General features: G+C 38.9%; 1 protein-coding gene and 1 long non-coding RNA gene across 8 annotated transcripts in view; one reads left to right on the top strand and one right to left on the bottom strand.

Annotated features, from left to right (window-relative positions):
* The window catches only part of LOC121233673, an 83,514-nt gene that overhangs the window by 42,950 nt on the left and 18,205 nt on the right, over positions 1-22,359 (bottom strand). The gene's annotated exons all lie outside the window — the stretch shown is intronic.
* Positions 1-22,359, top strand: part of OPN4 (opsin 4) — a 29,263-nt gene that overhangs the window by 3,195 nt on the left and 3,709 nt on the right. For 3 of the 7 annotated variants that reach the window (XM_030031035.1, XM_030031034.1, XM_030031033.1), the window contains exons 2-9: positions 5,081-5,223; positions 7,160-7,293; positions 8,458-8,661; positions 10,525-10,696; positions 12,165-12,329; positions 15,608-15,715; positions 16,869-17,049; positions 21,903-21,971. In XM_030031035.1, the coding sequence (XP_029886895.1) occupies positions 5,081-5,223; positions 7,160-7,293; positions 8,458-8,661; positions 10,525-10,696; positions 12,165-12,329; positions 15,608-15,715; positions 16,869-17,049; positions 21,903-21,971 (1,176 nt within the window). Of the gene's footprint in view, positions 1-5,080; positions 5,224-7,159; positions 7,294-8,457; positions 8,662-10,524; positions 10,697-12,164; positions 12,330-15,607; positions 15,716-16,868; positions 17,050-17,983; positions 19,050-21,213; positions 22,020-22,359 lie in introns of those variants that run through there. The other 4 variants (XR_003925810.1, XM_030031037.1, XM_030031038.1 and 1 more) reach the window with 4 other exon arrangements.

The following is a 22,359-nucleotide window of genomic DNA, read 5'->3' as shown; positions in this document are numbered from 1 at the left end:
TTCTAGTAGAAGTTATTCAGAGGTGAGCTGGTTTGGTTGGTTTGGGTTTGTTTTTTAATCAGTTATGAAATAACTATTTAGAAAACCTTCTCTTTAGGAAAATCTGTATAATAAACAGATTCCCAAGACAGAATCGATGCAGGCATCAAATATTCCTGGGTTTTATATCTGATCTAGACTTCCTTCTAACATGGGAAAATCAGCTAGGAATCGTGGTTTTGTCCTGAACTGCAAATGAATTCCTTTATCCTTTTAACTCTTAGAACAGTGTCTCGGAGGGTCTTGACAAACTTCACAGTGACATACAAGTTCTACGCTACACTAATGTTCTCTGTGGCTGATTCATTTTTACCCCTTTTCTGCTTGCACCAAGCTTTAGCAGAAGGGACTGTGCACTGCTCTCTTCCAGAAGAAGCAGGCTGGCTCCTCAGATTGGCCCGCCAGGAAGAATTCTGCCTCCCTTGTAACCAGCTGTGGCAGCACACCATAAGTATAGAATAACGAGGCTCCATGTTGTCCTGTAGCCTCCACAGACAAGGCCAGAACAGCAAAGATTTAGACATATTTACCTATCAAACATTTCATTTTGTCCAAAATCCCCCAAAGCATCTCAAGTTTGTAAGTCTCTGTCAAGTTTGCTGAATGATAACTAATAACAGTCAGTTCTGCTTTAGCTGTTTTGTTGTAGGCAGTAGACAACCATTACTTTAGGAAGAAAAATGAGTATTTTAAGAAAGCAGACTGCATTAAACCTAGCTGTTTCGCTCTATTCGAGTGTTTCCACAAGAACACACTTAAACCTGCTAGAAGGAAATACACTAACGTAGAGCAACTTCATAACTTCTTGCCACTGACTCTATTGAGACAAATGACAGAGTAGGATTTAGAAAAGGATTACACCTATATATGGAGGATAAAAATATCCTCCACTAAGATTATCTTTTCAAAGGGATAATAACCCTGTTTTAGGGTGCAAACCAACTGCTAAGCCTCTATACTGAAAATGAAATTCCCACATCACTGTTCATTATGCATGTTTTGCAGCTCTGTGAAACACCCAGTCATGGCTAAAGGCAAGCTAGTGTTTTGTCAGGAATGCTGGTCTGAATCAGTGTGGCACTTCCCAAGTTCCTTGCCACACCAAAATCATCCGATTCTGCAAAACTATAGTGTAAATAAATAATAGATAATAAATGACATGCCTATCAGAGGTTAAAAACACAAATTCTTTTACAGTTCTAGAAAAAGGCCAGTTTTCATATACACCCAAACGATATTATGAAACCTGCTTTTAAGGTTGACTAAGATGCTGTCCTTGGCTGGTGATACATTGTCCAACTGACCCTCAGTACTTACAGTGAAGAAGTTTTGTTACATTACGGTTACTACCTTGATGTCCTCCACAGCTTCCATGACCATTTTGTTTGCTTGCTTGAGAAATGTGCAATATTTATATTGACTGACTGTCAGGAAGTTGGTGCTTCCCAAAGAATTCTTTCCTACAAAATTAACACCGATCTAAGCCACCCACAGCACAGTTGGTCTGTGGGTATACTGGCACCCAGTGGTCCAGAGTCTCAGGTGCAAGTATCTTTTACTTGACTCAGGAAAGCTGTAGTCCATTGTCTACCTACTGGAAAATGTCCAACCGCTTAGCTTCCGGTTCAGATTTTTGTGCATTTGGTGATGTTTTGAACCATGTTACATTAAATAAATTGTGTTGTCGTATACTTGGAAGAGAAATAATGAAGTGCTGGTTTTGCCTGTTCATTTTTCTTATCTTCATTACGAGGTGTTTTTAGAAAGAAGGCTGAACAGAAAAACATGGAAGGCAACAATGCTATGTATTATCAATGCAATTGAAATAGTTGTTAAGAGTATTCTCAAAGGACAACTGCTACGGTGGGGATTGCAACAGTGGGATTTTTGTTCTCCCCTGCCAACCAAGTACTCATACCGTGGGGTGACAACAGAAGACAGAGACTAAACAAGGCTAATCTGCTGGAAAAACTGAATAGAGAAAAGCTTTGGGAATTGTCTGATTTCTTGATTATCCTGCTGACCTGATTTCTTCAAGCACCATCTTTTTCTCCCTGTCCTTTCTTTTGACGTACAATTCCCATAGAAGATCTAGAGCTGAACTTGATACAGGTATGCGTTTTCAACTTCTAGTAAGGAAGCTGTATGTATGCAACTTAGTGATGAATTTGAAGTGCTTAGGCGTGATCTAATGCCTTGTTGGTCAATCGGTACCTTTCTTTGATTCAAAGAAACTTTGAATCAGATCTGTATTTCCAATAAAAGCAGTGAAATGACTTTTTTTAATAATTTACTTTTTCCTCTTAGAGAACAGCCAGAGTTGGACCCTGTGATAAAAATCCCAGGCCTACAGGAAGTCCACAATAAAATGTGAATTTAGTCCTCTTTGCCACAGAGCTTTTTTTTTTAACCATATATTTAGTATTATTTATGTCCTACCCCTGCTCCAGTATAAATATTATTCCTTTTTTTCATACTTGACATTTTTATTGACTCTGAACTTGTTTCATTCCTGAATAAGTGATTTTAAAGTCTTCTACTGTCCCTTAAATAACCTTTCCTCTCTTGTGATTTCTCTGTGTATTTATATTTATCTTTTAAATTTTTCCTTGTCCTTAGTCCTCCACAAATTTAATTCAAATTAAAGCCATTTTAATCTGTTCTTTGTAGCCAATACAAGCTCCTTTAGTTGCTTCATTTCTGTTACCTTGATCCAGTCCTGATTAAATGGATAGCTACAGGGAAAAACATCAGAAATCTCCATTCCATTAATAATCATCATTAACTCTCTGTAGAACAGCAGTTAGAAAATGTTCTAGCCACAAGGCTAAGGAGAAAAAAACAAACAAACAAAACCAAACCAAAGAGAACACCTAATCTCATTTATTTTAAACAATTTTATCTCAGACTCTCCCTCTCCACTTGCTATTAGTATGGGATTTTTTTTTCTTATTTTACTGGCAGCATGTTAAGCACAGCAATTTCTACTTAGGCAAGATGCCTATTGATGTTGATGATGTGACGCCAACTTACACTTTGCTGCGGGAACCTGAACAATAAATGCCATGATACTGTCATTCAGTTAGTGTATCAACCTTAACATTTTGCTCCAATTACAATAACAGCCAGAGCTACATTTTGCCTCTCTAAGATCAGAGTATTTGTCCAGCATTTCATTGCTGCTAATGTAGAAACCCAGGGAGCGCGCTCTAGTTGTTGAGGATTGCTGCAGGCAGATCTTCAGCACACAAGCAAAGACAATCTCTTCCAGAATTCCAGACACTCCTGGGGTTCACCTCTTGCTGCTGCCACATTGGTTTTAAATACACACTGTCTCTAATAACTTCAGTCCAATGTCACAGATGTATTCAGAAGTAATGTCTGCCTCTGTTGTCTGAAAATACCCATTTCCTTTGATAACTGGGGTGTTGTCAAAGGCATTTCTGAGTTGCACTCTAACAGTGAATGCCAACTACTAACACAACTGTAGCATGAAGGTAAACTTCATATCTACCTCCGTGCACTTTCCTCCTTTCCTACCAGCAACCTTCCTTTTCCTGGGAAGGAATGACTGCATATGAGAACTGTACCACCACCTGCCAGTACTTGTGATTGTAAAGAACATATCCAGTCTCATAGCACTATTTCTCCTTGGTACAGGCACAGACCTTGGTGCAGGCAATGCCCTTGTCCTGGATCCTAGGCCACAGCCAAGCTGGCAATATTCACAGTAGGCAGGCTACAAACATTTCAAAACATTTCTTGGGCTTTTCTCAACGCTGGTGTGATTCTTGTAGCTCAGTAGCTGAGGAATGCCAGGCTTGAGCTATAAGCAGTGGTCATGACATGCCATTCCAGAGTGCCACCCTTGATGAGAAAAGCCTGGCTACAAAGAAGAGACAGGATCTGTCCATGCAGATGAATGAGGACGGGGCTCGGTATTTTTCATGACTCCATTAGCTGGTTGGAGCTGATGCCAAGACATGTTTAGGACAGTGGCAGTTGCACAGAGGTGAGTTTAAGTCTCCTTGCCTGACCTTATATCAAAAGGCAGCAGAACAGACACGGTTTGGACAGCTGCTCTTCTCTTCAATCTCTACCAGGTCATCCTGCTTCCTGCGTGCAGCCTTATTGTTTGCTTCGTTACTAATCTGGGGTCACTTGGCCTAAAATGTGTTTGTGGTTCCCGATACATAACTAAAAAATGTTTTTAAATTATTATTTAAAATGCTGTAGTCTTCAGACTTGGCTACTGAATTTTGCTATGAGTTGTTAGTTGATTAAGACACAAATGCTTTCATCAAGTGCTTTATCACATACTTCACAGAGAGCAAAATACCTTCATACAGTGCAGAGTGAAAACAGCACTGGTATGGAAACCAGGCATAAGGAACAAAAGATTTGTGGTTTAGTTTTTCTGAACCTTAATTTAGTTTCCAAAAGACTCTTGTTAAATGCTGCCAGGCTTTTGGTAACCAAGTCTTGAGGGCAGCTAGCAACTCAGTGTTATTCAGTGGGAGAAATGAAACAGCCATAGTACTCAAGGAATAAATGTATGTTTATCCATAGAAGATCATTTCTACTTAGCTAGAGAAGTCTAGCCAGTGACATCAGAGGACAACAGAAATCATACTTCACAGGTACAGAAACTTTCCTGAAATGAAAACTACAGAAAACTTACTTGTTGTTAAGTACTGCATTACTTGATGTCAGATGCAATGAAATGGTCCCTGCCTGTCTCTCTCTTTCTCCTCGATATACTTATCTTTCTTTTGGGAGAGAACAGATTGCTGTTCTTCATCAAAATTCTAAATCAACAGTAAACATATAAACCGCCCTTTGACCTTTGCACTGCTGATGGCATACTTATCCCCTGAAGATGATCAACAGTAAATGTAATTTGAAAGCAATTAGCTTATTCTGACTTTTTTTTGCTGGCTGTCTTTTTGCATTCTTGACCATTTCCTCTTCTAGAGAAGCACATGTCAGCTTATTCAGTAAAGTCTGACAATATACCTATGACCTCTTGTTTACTCCACAGAAGATGACCGTGCAAGATGTTCCTGGTGCCTTTCCTACAGTGGATGTCCCAGATCATGCCCATTATACAGTTGGAGTAGTCATTCTTATAGTGGGGATCACAGGAACTCTGGGTAATTTCCTGGTCATCTATGCTTTCTGCAGGTATCCTTCTTTTGGATGTTTTTTTAAACACTCAAATTTATGAACTTTAACAGTATCTTGGCTGTGCTCTGCAAATGCAGCACAGGCATACTATCAGACTACTATGCAGACATAGTAAAATGCACCAAGAGACATTGCTGTAGGAAAAAAAGTGGCAACCTGCCATTTCCCTTTGACTTCCTCCCATTAACCACAGCCATAGCAAAATTGTTAGCAAAATTGCAAAGAATCACCCAGATATGCCACGCAACAGAAAAGCAGCCAAAGCAGAAACCTTCCAGTGAATTTTTTTCTAGTGGCTGAACTGTGTCTGCAGTGGAATGATGGGATGTTTTGCACCTGTCTCCCACATATCTTCTCTATTTCAGATGTTTCCTTCCTCCTGCTGCTTACTACTCAGTTTCCTTCCCCCACTCTGTTCCTTACTGGCCATGTCTCATTTTCACATTTTCTAACACTTGGCTTGTTTCCTTTTAACTAAAGCCACATTCCAACTTTTATATCTGAAGGAAATTGGATCTCTGACAATAACATGTTATTTTCACCATTCCTGTTTACTCATCCTGTTTCTGTTTTGTCACACTGGGGCAGAGCATTGGCATAATGTCCAGGCCAGTGAGCTTCTACTTCATGATTGGTCTTTAGGCACTAATGTAATAAACCAAAATAATAGCAAATATATGATAATTTGTCTCTGTTAACTTAAATCACTGGAGTGTGGGCAGAAGTAGTCTGGGTCTCGAGCCTATATTTTTGTGGTGTATTGAACAGTAGGTTTCAGCGTGTACATTTGGAATAGACACCAACTCTTTGATGTGAATGACATGGCCTTAAGAACAGAAAAGGTGTTGGCACGCAGACCAGATATGTGAGGATGAAGTACATGAGCCAGCTTAGCTCTTTGGTTGGTCCCATACAGGAAATCCAGTCATGGCAGTTGCAGTTTCACTGGAGGACACAGCTTGTCTTCATTTGAATATGTTATGATGACAGAAAGGGATACTGATAGCAAAGTAACAAGTACATCAGAAGTTCAGAGAACACATCAGATGCCTACAAAGCAGTCTCAAGTAATGGCAAACTGTAAGATCACCAGCTGCCTGAAACAGAAATATGTTCAGTAACTTTGCAGACTACTGAACAAATACAAGCAGTTCATAAGCATCTACTAATAATATCTCCTTGCTCCTAAACTGACAGATAGGGGAGAGTAGTCCCAGTGATTGATTCTGGATCAGTGCAAAGAACCCATCATTTATTTTGGTATCTTTCAACTGTGTCTAAGACTGAAAATTTGAGAAAGGAGCTAAAAAGTTACACTGAGCCCCAAACTGAGGAGCTCTCAGTTGAGCTTTTATGTATACCCTTTAAAACACTATAATATTATGAATAATATATACAGGCAGGATACACTGAAGGCTGGCTATTGCTCTCTTTAAAGTCAGTGTCTGGGTCAGTGAAATGAGTGTCATAGAGAAGAATTGATGTAAACCAAAATGATTGATATGGTACATAGTGAGTTTGTTTAATCCCTGTGTTTGGAAGTCACTGTTGATCTTACCTAAGTGGAAAAAGCACCCCCTTCCCCCTGTTTAACATGACGCAGATCCAGAAATCCATAGAGTACATCAACTTTAATTTCCTGTTCATCATGGACATGCAGTGCAGTGGGTCAGAATATTTAAAGAAAGAACAATATGATTTATCCCCATCACTGAGCTGGTTATCAAAACAACCCTGTAAAGTGCACAGGACTATAAGGGTGTAAAACTGAGCATTGCTTATGTTCTCTCATGAGGGAAATGAGAAGCACTCTGCTGTAGCTTGCTATGTAGTGTGCCTTGGTATTTGTGAAGCTGCCAAGGCTTACAGGAAAGAGTAAGAACATAATTAACAGTGCAGCAGTGTTTAGCAACATTCCTTCTGATCTCTGTAGGAGCAGGAGCCTTCAGACTCCAGCCAACATATTCATCATCAATCTAGCTATTAGTGACTTCCTGATGTCCATTACGCAGTCTCCAGTTTTTTTCACCAACAGCCTCCACAAACGCTGGATTTTTGGTGAGAAAGGTTTGTATATATTCTTTCTAAGATATCACTAAGTATGTTCTTGCCATAGTGGCAGTTAATCTACTATTTCCTTATGCTGGGGTACACTTGCCATGTTGAGAACATTTCTCAACATTTGACACTAATGTTCCTTTGAACATTTTTGTCTGTGTGCAATATTACATTCCAACCACGGAGAGGAAAACTACATACATGAGATAGATATAAAGGCAACATTGGCAACCTAAGGAACAGGACTAGTCTTTTTGACAGCATTCTTCCCCTATCATCTCATAACGTAGTTACTGGCAGAGTCTTATGACAAAGAAGTACCACCCCTCAACACACCGGCTTAAAAGCTCTTCTAAATAACCTGCTCTGGGACTTGCACCTGGCAAAGTGAGGTGAGAAGGCCTGGCAAAAGTGAGTTTTCACAACAGAAATATTAACTGAATGTTTCCTGTGCAGTAAGAAAATGTGGAATGAAGGTGCTTTCATTCGTCCTATATAATGTAGTAAAAGGAAGGCTAGTCTTTGCCTCTTGAACAGCTATTGACAGAGAGGAAGGTCAGAGAACTAGTGTTGCTTTTTGGTCTCTGATGACTAAAAGCACAATTTTTTTAGTTCCATGAAATGTTCAACTGCATACATGTTAAAATAAAAAAAAAAAACCAAACAAAGCAAACCCCTGCTTTAAATCATTAGGTTGTTTGAATAATGAAAATAACTCATTAATATATTCATAGTCTGCACATTTACTTCAGTTACACTGCCCTTGAGTTACAAATGGTTCCATGATAGCAGAGTAGCTATAGCCCATTGTTAAGAAAAACAGCTGTTTCTACAAGAACTGCACTAAAAATGGAGTTAAACAAGATATTAATGGACTGCTGAAATGATCCCACTAGAAACACCAGAAATCAATGAGCGAAAATACACTAAGTATCACTGTCTCCAGCAATTCAAGCAAACAAAATCTTTGAAGTGTATCTCCATGGATAATGTAATTAGCAAGATAGACAGCAGCTTTGAAATAGCATTACAACTGCAGGAAAACTGAAGTTCCATTGCTTTACAAATTCCAGAAGACATTAGTTCACAAGAAACACAGACTTGAACTCTCCCAGAAATTAATTAGCATGGATAGATTAATTTCACTGCTACTTCTGTCATCTTCATTGAAAGGCTGTGAGCTGTATGCCTTCTGTGGAGCTCTGTTTGGCATTACGTCTATGATCACTTTGATGGTGATTGCCTTGGACAGATATTTTGTCATCACAAAACCTCTGGCTTCTGTTGGAGTGACGTCTAAGAAGAAGGCCCTAATAATCCTGGTAGGAGTCTGGCTGTACTCTTTGGCTTGGAGCCTCCCGCCCTTCTTTGGATGGAGTAAGTGAAAGAGAATAAAAGTTTTTTTCCCTCATAGCACTGGATTAAAGACCGCTTACAGGTATAGAAGAGGGTTGAGCTGATGGGTTGCATATTAGGCTTGAATAAATTAATTTGAAGAAAACTGATAAAATACGTATTGAAACTGAAGATCTCTAATCAAAAGAAAAAAAACCCAGTGTGTATTACAGTACATTATATGACACTGCCACTTTTCCTTAAAGTTGTTACTTACTGAATAAATAACAGTAGATAAAATCAAGGCCAAAATATGAAGGATGCACCTGCCTATTACCCCATACCTACTTCTGTTGAACCAAATTCAACAATATAAAAGTGAAATAAATGTATTTGTGGTTTTTCTGATTACTTTTTTCCTCCCCAAAGGTGCTGTGTAAGATAGTAGTGTCAATCTAAATTTCTTTATTCACATAAAAGAGGAATACAGTCTGAGTATTTTGTGCAAGTACATCTTCAGTAAGTCTTGACTGTGTTCTAGATGGGCAAGTTGTACTAGGTGTTAGTCACATTCTCCATTCAGCCATCAGTATCTTCACTAAGGCTTCCAATAACAATGGCATTTAGTAATAACTAACTAATTTGCTTTTGTAAATGTGAATTTTACACCTGGAAACTGGAACACGCATACAGCATCTTGATCCTTGCAACTTGTAACAAAAGGAGTTTCTGTTATTCTTCCTCATTTGAATCCGCCTCACTACCATTAGTTTCCTATGAGTCACCAGTTTCAGTCAGTAAGTTAGAATGAAATCATCATTCAAAACCCCAGCCCATTACTGTGCTCCCTAATTCCAGAATGTCAGCTCAGCTGAGGTGAGAACATAGCAATGTTTGATTTTCCCAAAGGATGCTGCAACCAACTCACTTACTGAGTAGAATTTCAGCAGATTTTTGTTATTGTCTTGTTACTGTCATTCTGGTCCTCCATAAACATGAAGCATGTTTAAGCAGGCAAACTGCAATACTGGGAGAAGCAGCCTTTAGTTGAATGAGAAGCTGTTAGAACAACAAAATGACAATATAGTCTTAGATTCTAGATTCTTAACTGGAAAAGGTGGAATAATTCCTTGAAGGCTGTTGTTATCTTGTAATTAGATTCTAATAGTACCCACAGTACTAACTCTTATATGGTAAATAGATGCATCTGAGCACATCTGGTGCAATATTTTTAAGAGTTCAACAGAAAATATCACTGTAAACAGTGAAAATTAAAATGCAAAGGTAAAAAGACATTGCTGTAGACAATTTCTTTACTTAACAGTTTGACACAGTTCCTTTAAGGAGATTATATTTTATTTCAGGCAGAATATTATGTATGTACTATTTTTTTTTACTTGTACTCAACTTAACTTCACAACAAAATTAATTTGATCTGCACAATAAATCTTTCTCCTTTGCACAGTAAATTTCCCTTACCTGCACAAGCTTAAAAAAGTGGTAGCTATAGCAATCAGTTTCATTTCACTCCTTGGGAAAAAAGCAATTTGACAAGAAATGGAGACATTTAAAAACAATACAGGTCTGATCCAAGACCCACTGAAGTATTTGGAGAGATACCCTTTGACTATGCTGAGCTTTAAACAATATTCAAGAACTGAAACAAAATTATTCAGTTTTCTGATCTGAAGCCTTAGACTGCTAAACATAAATACAATAGGGCAAGAGAGTAAAAGAAAATGAAAAGAGGTGCTTTAAGTGAAGAATAATATATCCTTTTAAACTCTTTTTCCCTTTAAGAGAATAGGACTAAATCCCATGTTATTCTGAGTATCTTTCTCTAACTTCTGCACTCAGAATAAGAATCACTTCATGGCTTATGCCTTCTCCCGTCTTTCCTTCTAGGTGCTTATGTTCCCGAGGGCCTGCTGACTTCTTGTTCCTGGGACTACATGACTTTTACACCATCAGTCCGCGCCTACACAATGCTGCTTTTCTGCTTCGTCTTCTTCATTCCTTTGATTGTTATCATATACAGCTATGTCTTTATATTTGAGGCTATCAAGAAGGCCAACAAGTAAGTAGCCAACAGTCTTAAGTTTTTACCTTTCTGTTTAAGTGACTGCTTATTTTCTTAAAACAAACAGAAGAAAATAGGGAATTTTTTCACTTTTAATTTGTATGCACGACTGAGACGGGGAACCAAACAAGAATTCTGTCAATAGTCAACACGGTAAGAAGTATGATCCTTAGAAGGACCATTCCTGAATTTAAGCCAGAGCTGTTCAGTATATTGTCTAATGATGTGGCAAAGGGTATGGGTAGCAGCAATAGAAATCTGAAGGATGAGAAAGGACTACAGAAATTAACCATCCAAAAGAAATACTAAAGGGACATCAGAGACAGCTAATAACAGTGTATCAAAAACTATTCCATAGAAAAATAGATAGAATTGAACTACAAATTCCGTGTTTGAAAAAGGGTGAAAAAGAGGCAAAACATTTAATCACAGGTCTCTGAAACAAAAACTATTGTTGTAAATGGAAAGGCCAATGTCTGCCACTACATTTGCAATCTCTAGGTATCTGTCCTGTAGATATCAGCATATCTAATCACACAGCTCAGAAGTACAGAGTGAGAGTGAGCCACTTGCTCACTCCTCCCCCCTCCCAGTGGGATGGGGAGGAGAATTAGGGAAAAAAAATAGTAAAAATCATGGGTTGAGATAAGAACAGTTTAATAACTAAAATTTAAAAGAAATAAAATATAAAAATAACAATAATAATACAAATATAATAATGATTATAATAACTGTAATTAAAAGGAATATAACAAAAAGAGAGAAATTAGACCCAAGAAAAGACAAGTGATGCACAATGGAATTGCTCACCACCCGCTGACCAACACCCGAGCAGCGATTTGCCCCTCCCAGCCAGCTCCCCTCAGTTTATATACTGAGCATGACGTTCTATGGTACGGAATATCCCTTTGGCTAGTTCGGGTCAGCTGTCCTGGCCATGCTCCCTCCCAGCTTCTTGTACACCTCCTCGCTGGCACAGCATGGGAAACTGAACAATCCTTAACTTAGGATAAGCGCTACTTATCAACAGCTAAAACATCAGTGTGTTATCAACATTATTCTCACACTACATCCAAAACACACTGTACCAGTTACTAGGAAGATAATTAACTCTATCCCAGCTGAAATCAGGACAGGTAGAAAAATTGGGCCTAGGGAAGCAACAACTTCTCTAACTATATTTAATATAGCATTGTTCAATTGGCTTCAATACCTGATCTATGTCAAAATTCTTCTGGCACAGGACTGTTTTCTTCACCGAAGCAGACGTGAATTTTACCATTGCTTAGTGCAACAAAAGTGCATTGAATTGTGAAGGACCGGTCACATACATACATTAACACACACTAAAAATGCATGACTTTTAGCATAAACTAGCATAAGAGTAATTGTTGCCCCATTTTATGAAGCTATTTCTTCAATTCCCTACCTCCTTTTTTTGCTGTTCTATGCTTATTTCCCCTAGGTCTGTTCAGACATTTGGATGCAAACATGGAAATAAAGAGTTCCAGAAACAGTATCAGAGGATGAAAAATGAGTGGAAGATGGCCAAAATTGCACTGATTGTCATCTTGCTTTATGTCATTTCCTGGTCACCATACTCTGTTGTTGCTCTGGTAGCTTTTGCTGGGTAATTATGAATGTATCAGCAAAGGAATTTTCAGTGAAAGCAAAAGGTGTGAAATTGTAAAAGACAGATGAAAGTCAAAGCTACTTGTCAAATTTAATGCCTGAATTGCATCCAAAACATTCACATATTAAGGAGTGACATTTAACAAATGAGGCACATGCTGACTGTGATTTTTTCTTAGTTTGACTTTAAAAAAAAGTTAGAAAAAAAAGAAAAAGAAAAAGAAGAAGAAAAAGAAAACAGCAAGGTTATTACTGGCATTACTGTGCTGATGATTTCTGAATGCAGATTCTCTATGCTAGGATATTTGAACTATCTGAACTTTATTTAGCACCAAAATGCTAAATAAGGGGCCCCAAAGATCCACCCAGGGGCTGATTCTCTTTTCTTTCTCCACTTCTTTTACTTATAAAAGTCTATACATTTTCTTGTGTTACATCAAGCTGCTGAAATTCTTTACATGTATAAGCAAGTTCAAAATCAGTACATACTTGCATTGGGGAGCTTTTTGATGCTGGATTGTACATATAAATCATCTAAGCATGTTCTTAATCTATTTAATTGTCAGCATTTTATACAGTAATTTCAACAAAAGCATGATACTATTAATACAGTATCTGTACATAGCTTGACACCAGACTATAGCGGATACAATCCAGGAGTAAGTAACAGATTGGGAGTCCGGATGCCTTGGCTCTATGTAGATATTTCTCCCATGTTAACATGTGAATTTGCCTGTGCTTCAGTTTAGCCTTTGTAAAATGGGTGTGACTATCTGCTTTAGAAAGCCTTGTCAGCTGCAAATGCTCAAGTAGAAGACTCCTATGACAGTACAAAACACTTCTATTTGTATTTTTCAAGACAGAAATAAAAAGTAGGCTTTCCTGAAATTGACAAACAGGATAAATTTACTTATGACGGAGCATTTTGGGAGGCAGGGGTGATTTTTGTTACACACTTATGGAAGAGGCCACTGCAGGGCGTCTTCTCAAACATAGCTTAGGAAGGCAGCTTCCTAAACATAGCATTTCTAAAATTTTACACTGAAGAAGAAAAAATGCTAGGAGAAGAAGATTCTCTCCCTTTGTATCCAGAGGGGCAATTCCAAGCAGCAGCAAACATTTCCTCCATGAAGGTAAACACACTCCTCACTCAGAAACGTGAATCCTTAGGATGTGTCCCAGTGTCCCATTTCCCATCACAGGGCGACTTAGGTGCTGGGCACCCACCACTGGAGATATATGACCAGCTAGAGACAGAGGAAGAGCAAGAAGACGAAGAAATGCAGCACACCTACGCTGCAGCACTACTTGCTCTAAGATACCTCAAAACAAAAATTAGGAGATGCTTTAAGCTAACCATTTTAGCTATGTAGAACTGTCAGGCTGTCCCGTATGACTCAGCACCTATCTTAGGATGATCAAGTGCCTGCTGAACTTGACTTCTAGCCCGTGTCTCACACTGACAAAAATCTGAACACATGTACGATTTTATAACTCTACGGTATGTGACAAATGAGCATTTGCAAATTTTGCTCACAAAGACATCTGGTGACCAACACAGCTTCATTCAGCTTTTTTTTCCATTTCTAAACTATGCCTTTTAGGCAATCCTTCTGGGATTTTTCAGAGATTAATAGACCAAGCCTGGAGGCCTTCTGTGGACTTTTATTACAACAAACTCAGATAAACTCACTGCATGCCACATATGGGAGGCAGACATGGAGTCTGTGGCTATAGTCTTGGACTAAAGACAACTCATCTGACAGAGTAACAACACACACAAATGAAGGAAGAACCTTAATTCCTTTAGAAAATATTTTGGATGGGGAATACTGAACGAGGTCACAGCCAGGCTCGCTAATATTGTTGGTCTACAGGTTGTATTTTCTGGGAATGGTTAGCTTAAACAAAAGCCTTTGTCACTGTTGGTTTCTGTTAGCTGAACTCTCCATCAGTCTTACCAAAGCACTATCTCTCTCATCTCAGCATCAAAAACTCCATTCCAGCAAGGTCATACTGTTGTGTGTTCTCCAGAATCTGTGAAGAATTACACCTCTAACCAATGCTTTAAAAGTATGATCAGGAGAAACCATGTTAAAAATTGTCTCTTTTCAGAGAAAAGCCTTAAATTAGAGGTGAAATGGCATCTCAACATTCAGGCGGCTGACAAAATGATTCCTGTATTATCATTGGCAAACCATTTCCACCTTATCACAGAGCATAAATATTCCCATAGTATGATGAAAAACTTCTTCATCGGGAAGATGAGCTGCCACCTACTTACACAATCTTCTTTGTTCTTTGTGTGCAGCACTCATATGAGACCTTCTTCTGAGAGAGGATTGAGAGGAAAATGTTTTCTCCCATAATATTACAGGAATACAAGACTAATTGAAAGATGGAGCTTAGACTGTCTTCTCAGGAAGAAGAGCAGTGATAAAGAAAGGATGTTATCCTTGGGAGGAAAGACTGACTTACTGGGCCATTTCACTTAGAACTCTTTCTACCAATGCAGGAAGAGGTCTTCATAGCCTCTATTAGGTCTATGGAGAATCTGCCTGGTAGAAACTGCCTATGAAATGTTATTGTTATTTTGGTCTGAGCTGTTCTATTGACTTTCTTCTGACCAAGACCTTATGGGCTACTTCAAGCTATCTTCAAAAATTAACTGGCTGATAGCAGCATGGCAGATAGACATAAATCATAATTCTTTTGCCCTTTAAAGTCACGTCACCCACATATATGCATGGTCAGTAACACATGAGCATAACACATGACACCTGAAAATATTTTCCCTTCACTGTTTAGTTCAGATCAGGCAAAAAATAGTTTGATGAAGCTTGAATAGGAAAATAGATTTATTAGTTATCCTTCCCTATAATGCCTCATTTGCACATCTATTTTGTGACATATTACTCAGCAAGTGTATCTGCTGAGTTTGGAACAGATAGATACTCTGATGAATGCACATTCACATATTGAAGGCTGACTTTGTCTCTAGGGTAAACAACACGCTAGCAACCACCATCCTGAGTCATAGCAGTGAAGTGCTGCAGAAGAAGCCCCAAGAAAATCATGTTTCTCAGAAATGCAATTAGGCTGGTGTTGATCTTTACAGGTAAAGGATGTAAAATTTGGTCTCTCACTGTTTGGGTACAGAACTCCCCCTTTTAGTCTCTCTGGAGCACTAATAAAGCATTGTCTTGTCAGTGTTTTTAACTGCATAGACTACATAGAACTCAGTAATAAATATATAATGCATTTGCATTTCTCTAGGTATTCGCAGGTCCTAACACCCTTCATGAACTCCATACCAGCTGTGATTGCCAAAGCATCTGTCATCCATAACCCCATCATTTATGCCATCACTCACCCCAAATACAGGTAAGTTCACTCTTATAAGCTATGTTTACTATAGCAAAGAAAATCAGACAGTAACTTGGTCATGTTCAGGACTAGTACCTGAACTCTGCTTCACCTGCTCATTTAACGTCTGCAAGACAGCCTCGCCATCCCCAAGAAAACTTCTCAATGCCATATACATGTCAGTGGAATTTGTACTTGGAACAAATTACTATGCAGATAGGAGTTAGAGATGTTTATGGATACTGATCTGTACTTACAGATTACATCATAAAAGACAGAGACCTTCCCATCTCAAAGGAAAGCACCATAAATTTTTTAACTATCTTCACAAGAGATGCAGACATTTGTCAGTGTTGCAAATAGCAGTTTGTTAAATTAACCAGGCCAGTGAGAGATGCAATTCAGTAAGTCAATCCACCTCTTCCCTATTTTGTGCATCCTCCCCACCCTTCTTGAAGCTTTCATATTTCAGATAGTATTTCTTCTGAGTTGTAACATTTAGGGTCATTACCATATCAAGTTCAGACACAGGCTGTGAGATCTGACAGACAGCAGCAAAGCTATATATATGCTGTTGTTTCACCCCTTACAAAGACCTACTGGGGAACTGGACAGAGTAGAGGTGGGCATGATCATCTAAGTGGGGAAGGCTGGGAGGAAGAGGAAAGCGAGGCAAAAGAGTTTCCTTATGCTGCATACAAGGAAAGAAATACTGTAATATAACTGCACATTTTGTACAACTCTACAGATAGCCAGCAAACAGATGTGTAAGAGGAAGCTACAATAGCTGCTTAGGGGAAGATTAAAATAATTCATTCTGTGGTACTTCTGTGAGGTTCAGTTTAAAGGGACAGAATTTTATTTTTGCCCAGATTAAGCTGAAAGCAGATAAAACATCATTTTAATAGCTCCCTTCAGTTCAAAGAGTTATATTTTAATGCCCTTATCCCTGCCAAGCAATAAATTTGAGTTCTGCAGAACACTGTGAATAAGTGATCTCGCAGGGTGATTGTATATGAGATATTGGATATCTGGAAAACTCTCTTTGTACCCAGTAATTTTCCAGTCCATGCAGCATTAGTTCATCTCTCTGAATAAATGCATTGTTTATGATGACTGAATTTTTGTGCTAACAGAAAAAATCTGACTGGTTCTACCTCTCATCCATTAGAACAGCCATTGCAACATACGTTCCTTGCCTTGGATCCCTGCTGAGAGTTTCTCCTAAAGACTCACGGTCTTTCAGCAGTTATCCCTCCTCCAGACGAGCAACTGTAACCAGCCAGTCTTCTGAGATAAGTGGGCTGCAGAAAGGAAAAAGGCGACTGTCTTCTCTCTCTGACAGTGAATCAGTAAGGGAGACACTTCCCATACACCCATTTTTAATTGCAAAGTAATTTATTTTCATATAGAGTCCTTCAAAGTGGTAGATTCTTTAGATGAAATACATTATGGTGCTTATTACAAGAGTTCCAGAGAAAGCAGAGGGACAAAGTGAAATAAAATGACGGAAGGCTGAAGTGTAAAAGCAGAATGTAGATCTTTGTATTCTTGATGGTTGGTGACACTGAAGGAAGAGTGGAAAGATGGAAAAACAGGCATTTTAGAAAGTAAGGGAAGCTCAGAGTCAGAGCACCCTTGAAAGTATGACCATATTTCTAGGATGTACTTCTCTGACCACAGATTTGGAGTCTGGACACACACAAAAAAGGAACTGCTAGTCACTAAATAAGTTCTCTAGTGAAAGCAAGGTTGTAATGAAACAGATAACGCTTTCTGAAAGTGAAGTGGGATGTATTTGGAAACGTATTAATCATCAGATTTAGTCAAATCAGTAAATCCATTACAGAATAATTCTCACAGAAGTCCTTAACAGCTTGCTGCTGCCAGTCTAAGCAAAAGCAAATGTTTTGCACAGCAGCTGAAAAGAAGGCAAATATTTGGCATCCTAGGCTTTCTCTTGCAATCCAAAGTTACATTACTAAGTAACTAAGTACATTAGTTAGTTCATTGCAATTGTTTTAAATGAAATTTCCAATATATGAAAAGCCATAATTTCCTTGGTGATTATTTTCATAGTCAAGGTAGTAATTGTATCTGATCCAGTCAAGCGCTGAATTCTGAAAGTTGGTTTTAACAGTGACATTTCAGTTTCTTTGCACTCTATATTCTTTTGACTTCTAGGTGCAATCAAAACAAAATTCTTCTGGCTAGTAGCCACCACTCAGGTGGAAGGTTTTAAAACTGGTTAATAATAAAGGAACATTTTTATATTGCATCTTTTAGATTGTGAATCCTGATTCTTCAAAAAACAACAGACTCCTTCAGTAACACTGTGTGTTCTTGTACTACTACCAGTGCTGCGGAAGGGGAACCACACAAACAAATCAACAATTCTTTTTGCTGAGGAAAGCAGCTTTTAATACTCGAGGTAAAACAGTGGAATGGAGAATGAAAATTACCCAAAGTAAAAAATTCCAAGCAATTGGCAAGCTTCAGTCTGGGATTTTCTATAAGCCTTGAATAAGTCTGGATCTTGTTCAGAACAATAATGGAGTCAAGATTTTCTGACAAAAATATGTGTTTCCCTTACTATTTGATCTGACCATAGAATACTCTTTTTTATTAGTAAGTAATATCAGTTTAGCTGAAGCACAGAACAGAAAAAAGAGCTCTAGTTTAAAACAAAATTTCTTCAATGCTTGCTGATTATTTTGTGGTTTTTTGCAGCATATGTGTCTCAATTAAGCTGTAAGACTTCTAGACATACACTCACAATGCAAAAAGGCAGTACATATGCTGCTATGTATTTTAGGTCAAGGCTGGTCATCAAACTGTAAGCTGATAAATTATCTTTATGCAATTGTTTTGTACTCCTGTGGATGCAAAGATGTTCTGCACCTTGGAAAATCCTAAAGAAACAACTTCCAGTAGTTCTTTGCAATGAAAAGGAGCCAAGCTCCAGAACAGATGCTCAGAAAATAAAGTTGCTTCTATTTTAAAATTCAATCAAATTGGACTATAAGTGCTAATACACTCTATACATGGAATGGGAAGCACAGTACACATTTTTTAAAATGTTGGGATCCAGAAAATAGCCTAGCCCAACCTCTTGTGTTTCAGCAGGAAAACATATGTTTAGATTGTCCTCCTGGATATTTTGTTAAGCTCTTCTAAAAAATCTTCCATGGAGACATTTCAGTCTGGAGAAAATTCACTCTGTAGACTCATCTTAATCATTGCTTCCCCAATAGTTAGAAAGCTGCTTCTGAAAATACAAGCTTGATTGTCACCGCTCCAAATTAGATTACTTTTTTTCCCCCCTTCTTCTGTGTTCCCCTTATCCTTCCCCACAGTTACACAGAAACAGAGATCCTGATCCTCCTTAGAGCAATCAATCTGCTATGTATTAAAATTCTGGTATAGCATCACCAGTTGAGATTCTCTCTTAGTAGTAACAGACCTATCAGGCCAATTTCTCCAGTTCCATCAAAGTTCACGTTTTTCTACACCTCTTATCTTTATTTTCATCCCTGGGGAAAGTTTATCAAAGTATCAATAATTGAAAGTATCAAATATTGAAAATATCAATAGTTGCTTTGAGTATTTTCAAGAAATTATATATTCTCATCTGATGGCAGCTACATCCAAAGCACGTAGATTGCTTATGAAAAACCCCTGCTGCATGAAAAAAATTAAGGAAGTATATTGCACTGTTATGTTCCCCCATTTTAAGGCAAGGTACACTGTCAAGCAGAAAATAGGCTGGTTTGCCATAAGCTGCTCATCAACCCCATTAGCAGTTTCATTGTTTTATTACGATCTATAGAATTCTGTGATTCTTCATCATTGTAGTGAAAAGGATGACAGAATGAGGAAAAGGAACAGAATTTTTTACTTCTAGGAAGTTCTGGTGGGTTGGGGTTTTTTGTCTTTTTATTTTTTTGTTTTCCCATTAATTGGAACAAAGTTTATAAAATCAGGGAGCCTTCATGAAACAAAATATTTCTAAATCACCAATTCTGCAGTCCCCAGACATTTCCTTCTATTTATTGCTGCTTCCACCCAAGCCACTTTGGAAACTTTGGCCCAAATTCCTCCAAACACCTGTGCTTCCTAATTGGGTATTACTATGGAAACATTGCCTCCTCAGAACTGCAAGGTGCATCACAGAAGTTTCAACAACAGACTATAATGAAACACTGTTTTGTCTGAAATTTTGCAGTGCATCCTGTGGAGAAAACAAAAAAAAAAAAAAAGGAAGCTGAATTACTGGCTGGATGGACAAACCCAAAGGGTTGTGGTGAATGGAGTTAAATCCAGTTGGCGGCCAGTCACAAGTGGTGTTCCCCAGGGCTCAGTATTGGGGCCGGTTCTGTTTAATATCTTTATCAATGATCTGGATGAGAGGATCAAGTGCACCCTCAGCACGTTCACAGACGACACCAAGTTGGGAGGCAGGGTCGATCTGCTCGAGGGTAGGGAGGCTCTACAGAGAGATGTGGACAGGCTGAATCGATGGGACGAGGCCAACTGTATGAAGCTCAACAAGGCCAAGTGCCGGGTCCTGCACTTGGGTCACAACAACCCCATGCAGCGCTACAGGCTTGGGGAAGAGTGGCTGGAAAGCTGCCCAGCAGAGAAAGACCTGGGGGTGCTGGTTGACAGCCGGCTAAATATGAGCCAGCAGTGTGCCCAGGTGGCCAAGAAGGCCAACGGCATCCTGGCCTGCATCAGAAATAGTGTGGCCAGCAGGAGCAGGGAAGTGATCGTCCCCCTGTTCTCGGCACTGGTGAGGCCACACCTCGAGTACTGTGTTCAGTTTTGGGCCCCTCACTACAGGAAAGACATTGAGGTGCTGGAGCATGTCCAGAGAAGGGCAACCAAGCTGGTGAGGGGCCTGGAGCACAAGTCTTATGAGGAGCGGCTGAGGGAGCTGGGGCTGTTTAGTCTACAGAAGAGGAGGCTGAGGGGAGACCTTATCACTCTCTACGACTACCTGAAGGGGGGTTGTAGTGAGGTGGGTGCTGGTCTCTTCTGTCAGGTGGCTGGAGATAGGATGAGAGGAAATGGCCTCAAGTTGCGGCAGGGGAGGTTTAGGTTGGATATTAGGAAAAATTTCTTTACTGAAAGGGTCGTCAGGTATTGGAACAGGCTGCCCAGGGAAGTGATTGAGTCACCATCCCTGGAGGTATTCAAAAAGTGCGTAGACAAGGCACTTCAGAACATGGTTTAGTGGGCATGGTTGATGGTTGGACTCAATGATCTTGAAGGTCTTTTCCAACCTAAATAATTCTATGATTCTATGATTTTAGACTCAACAGACTTGATAGTTTTGTTTGTACCTCTAAGCAGAGATTTTATAAAGTCATACATGGCATAACTTTTGTGAAATGTCTTTTATACAATGTCTGTCTCTTGTACAATTTCTGTCTAGGTAAAACTGATTCTTATGGGACAAATTGGATGGAATTCTAAGGAACCTAGAGTGATTGTTTCTGCTGTATTCATTTTAGGGCTGTACTGACACAGAAACTGATACCCCCAGTATGTTCTCCAGACTTACTAGCAGACAGATTTCCTAAGAACTGTGTAAAGACACAACTCAAACTAGTGACATAACAGTCAAACCTAAACTGAAGAGCCATTATTCTGGGATTTGTGAGAAGGTAATAGACTGCGTAATATCTAAATTCTCTGACAACTGGTAGATTAACAAATCTGCACATTTTACCATAACTAATCATGAAGGTTTCTGCCAAGAAGATGGGGATAACCTATGAGTTAACACAATGAGTAATGACTTAGAGGCTGTAAAAGGTCATCAGCTTTTTATTTCCACCCTGGTTCACTATTCAGCTGTCTTTGTTGCATTTCTGACAAGCAATGGTGCTGTTTTAGTGAACTTAGCATCTGAATGGTATGTTGTCTTGTGTTTGGTTTTACGTGTATGTTCAGTAATATTTGTATTTCACTGACCAAATTACTCGGTCAATCTTTCTGTTGACTCACCATTTGCTATCAAATGAACCCATATGGTGAGAGGTAAAAACCAAGGCTATCTTTAGGATATCACTACTTTTCAGTCAGTCCTCTGGTGTCCCCTTTTTTTTCTTTTTTCCTATACTTTGCATTTCACGTATGTGAAATATTGTGACATACCTATATGTCATTTATATTTTTCTTATCTGTGTTCATTTTTCAGACAGCTGTAGATGCTGATGACATATCCATGGTGGAACTGAATGTCACACAGTACCCTGCTACACCTACTGTAAGAATTATTATTTTAATATTAGGCATGGGTCTAACTAACCGTGGGAACAAAAACTAATGACAATCCCAGTCTCCAAGTACAAATTTTGAGATGCAAAAATCACATGATACTCTCAGCAGAATATAGAAAACATGACCACAAAGGGTAGATCATTGCTGAAACTAAGCAGGAGAACACATGTACTACAGAGTTCTCCTTAAGTCCAACTTCTTCAAGGAACTTGAATACTTTCTTGAATTCAGTAGGTCACCTGATTAGGTTTGTGATTTCCTTGGTGGAGCATGGAAGCATTAATTTTGTGCCACCTTCATAGGAATAATATACACAGTAACCTGAGATAGCCATTGTGATGGCTGTACCTCTGAGACAGCCATAGTCTTGTGGC

This window comes from Aquila chrysaetos, chromosome 11 (assembly GCF_900496995.4).
Source record: "Aquila chrysaetos chrysaetos chromosome 11, bAquChr1.4, whole genome shotgun sequence".
Lineage (NCBI taxonomy): Eukaryota > Metazoa > Chordata > Aves > Accipitriformes > Accipitridae > Aquila > Aquila chrysaetos.
Note: the sequence above shows the minus strand (reverse complement) of the source record. Positions and strands in the feature narration are given on the sequence as shown.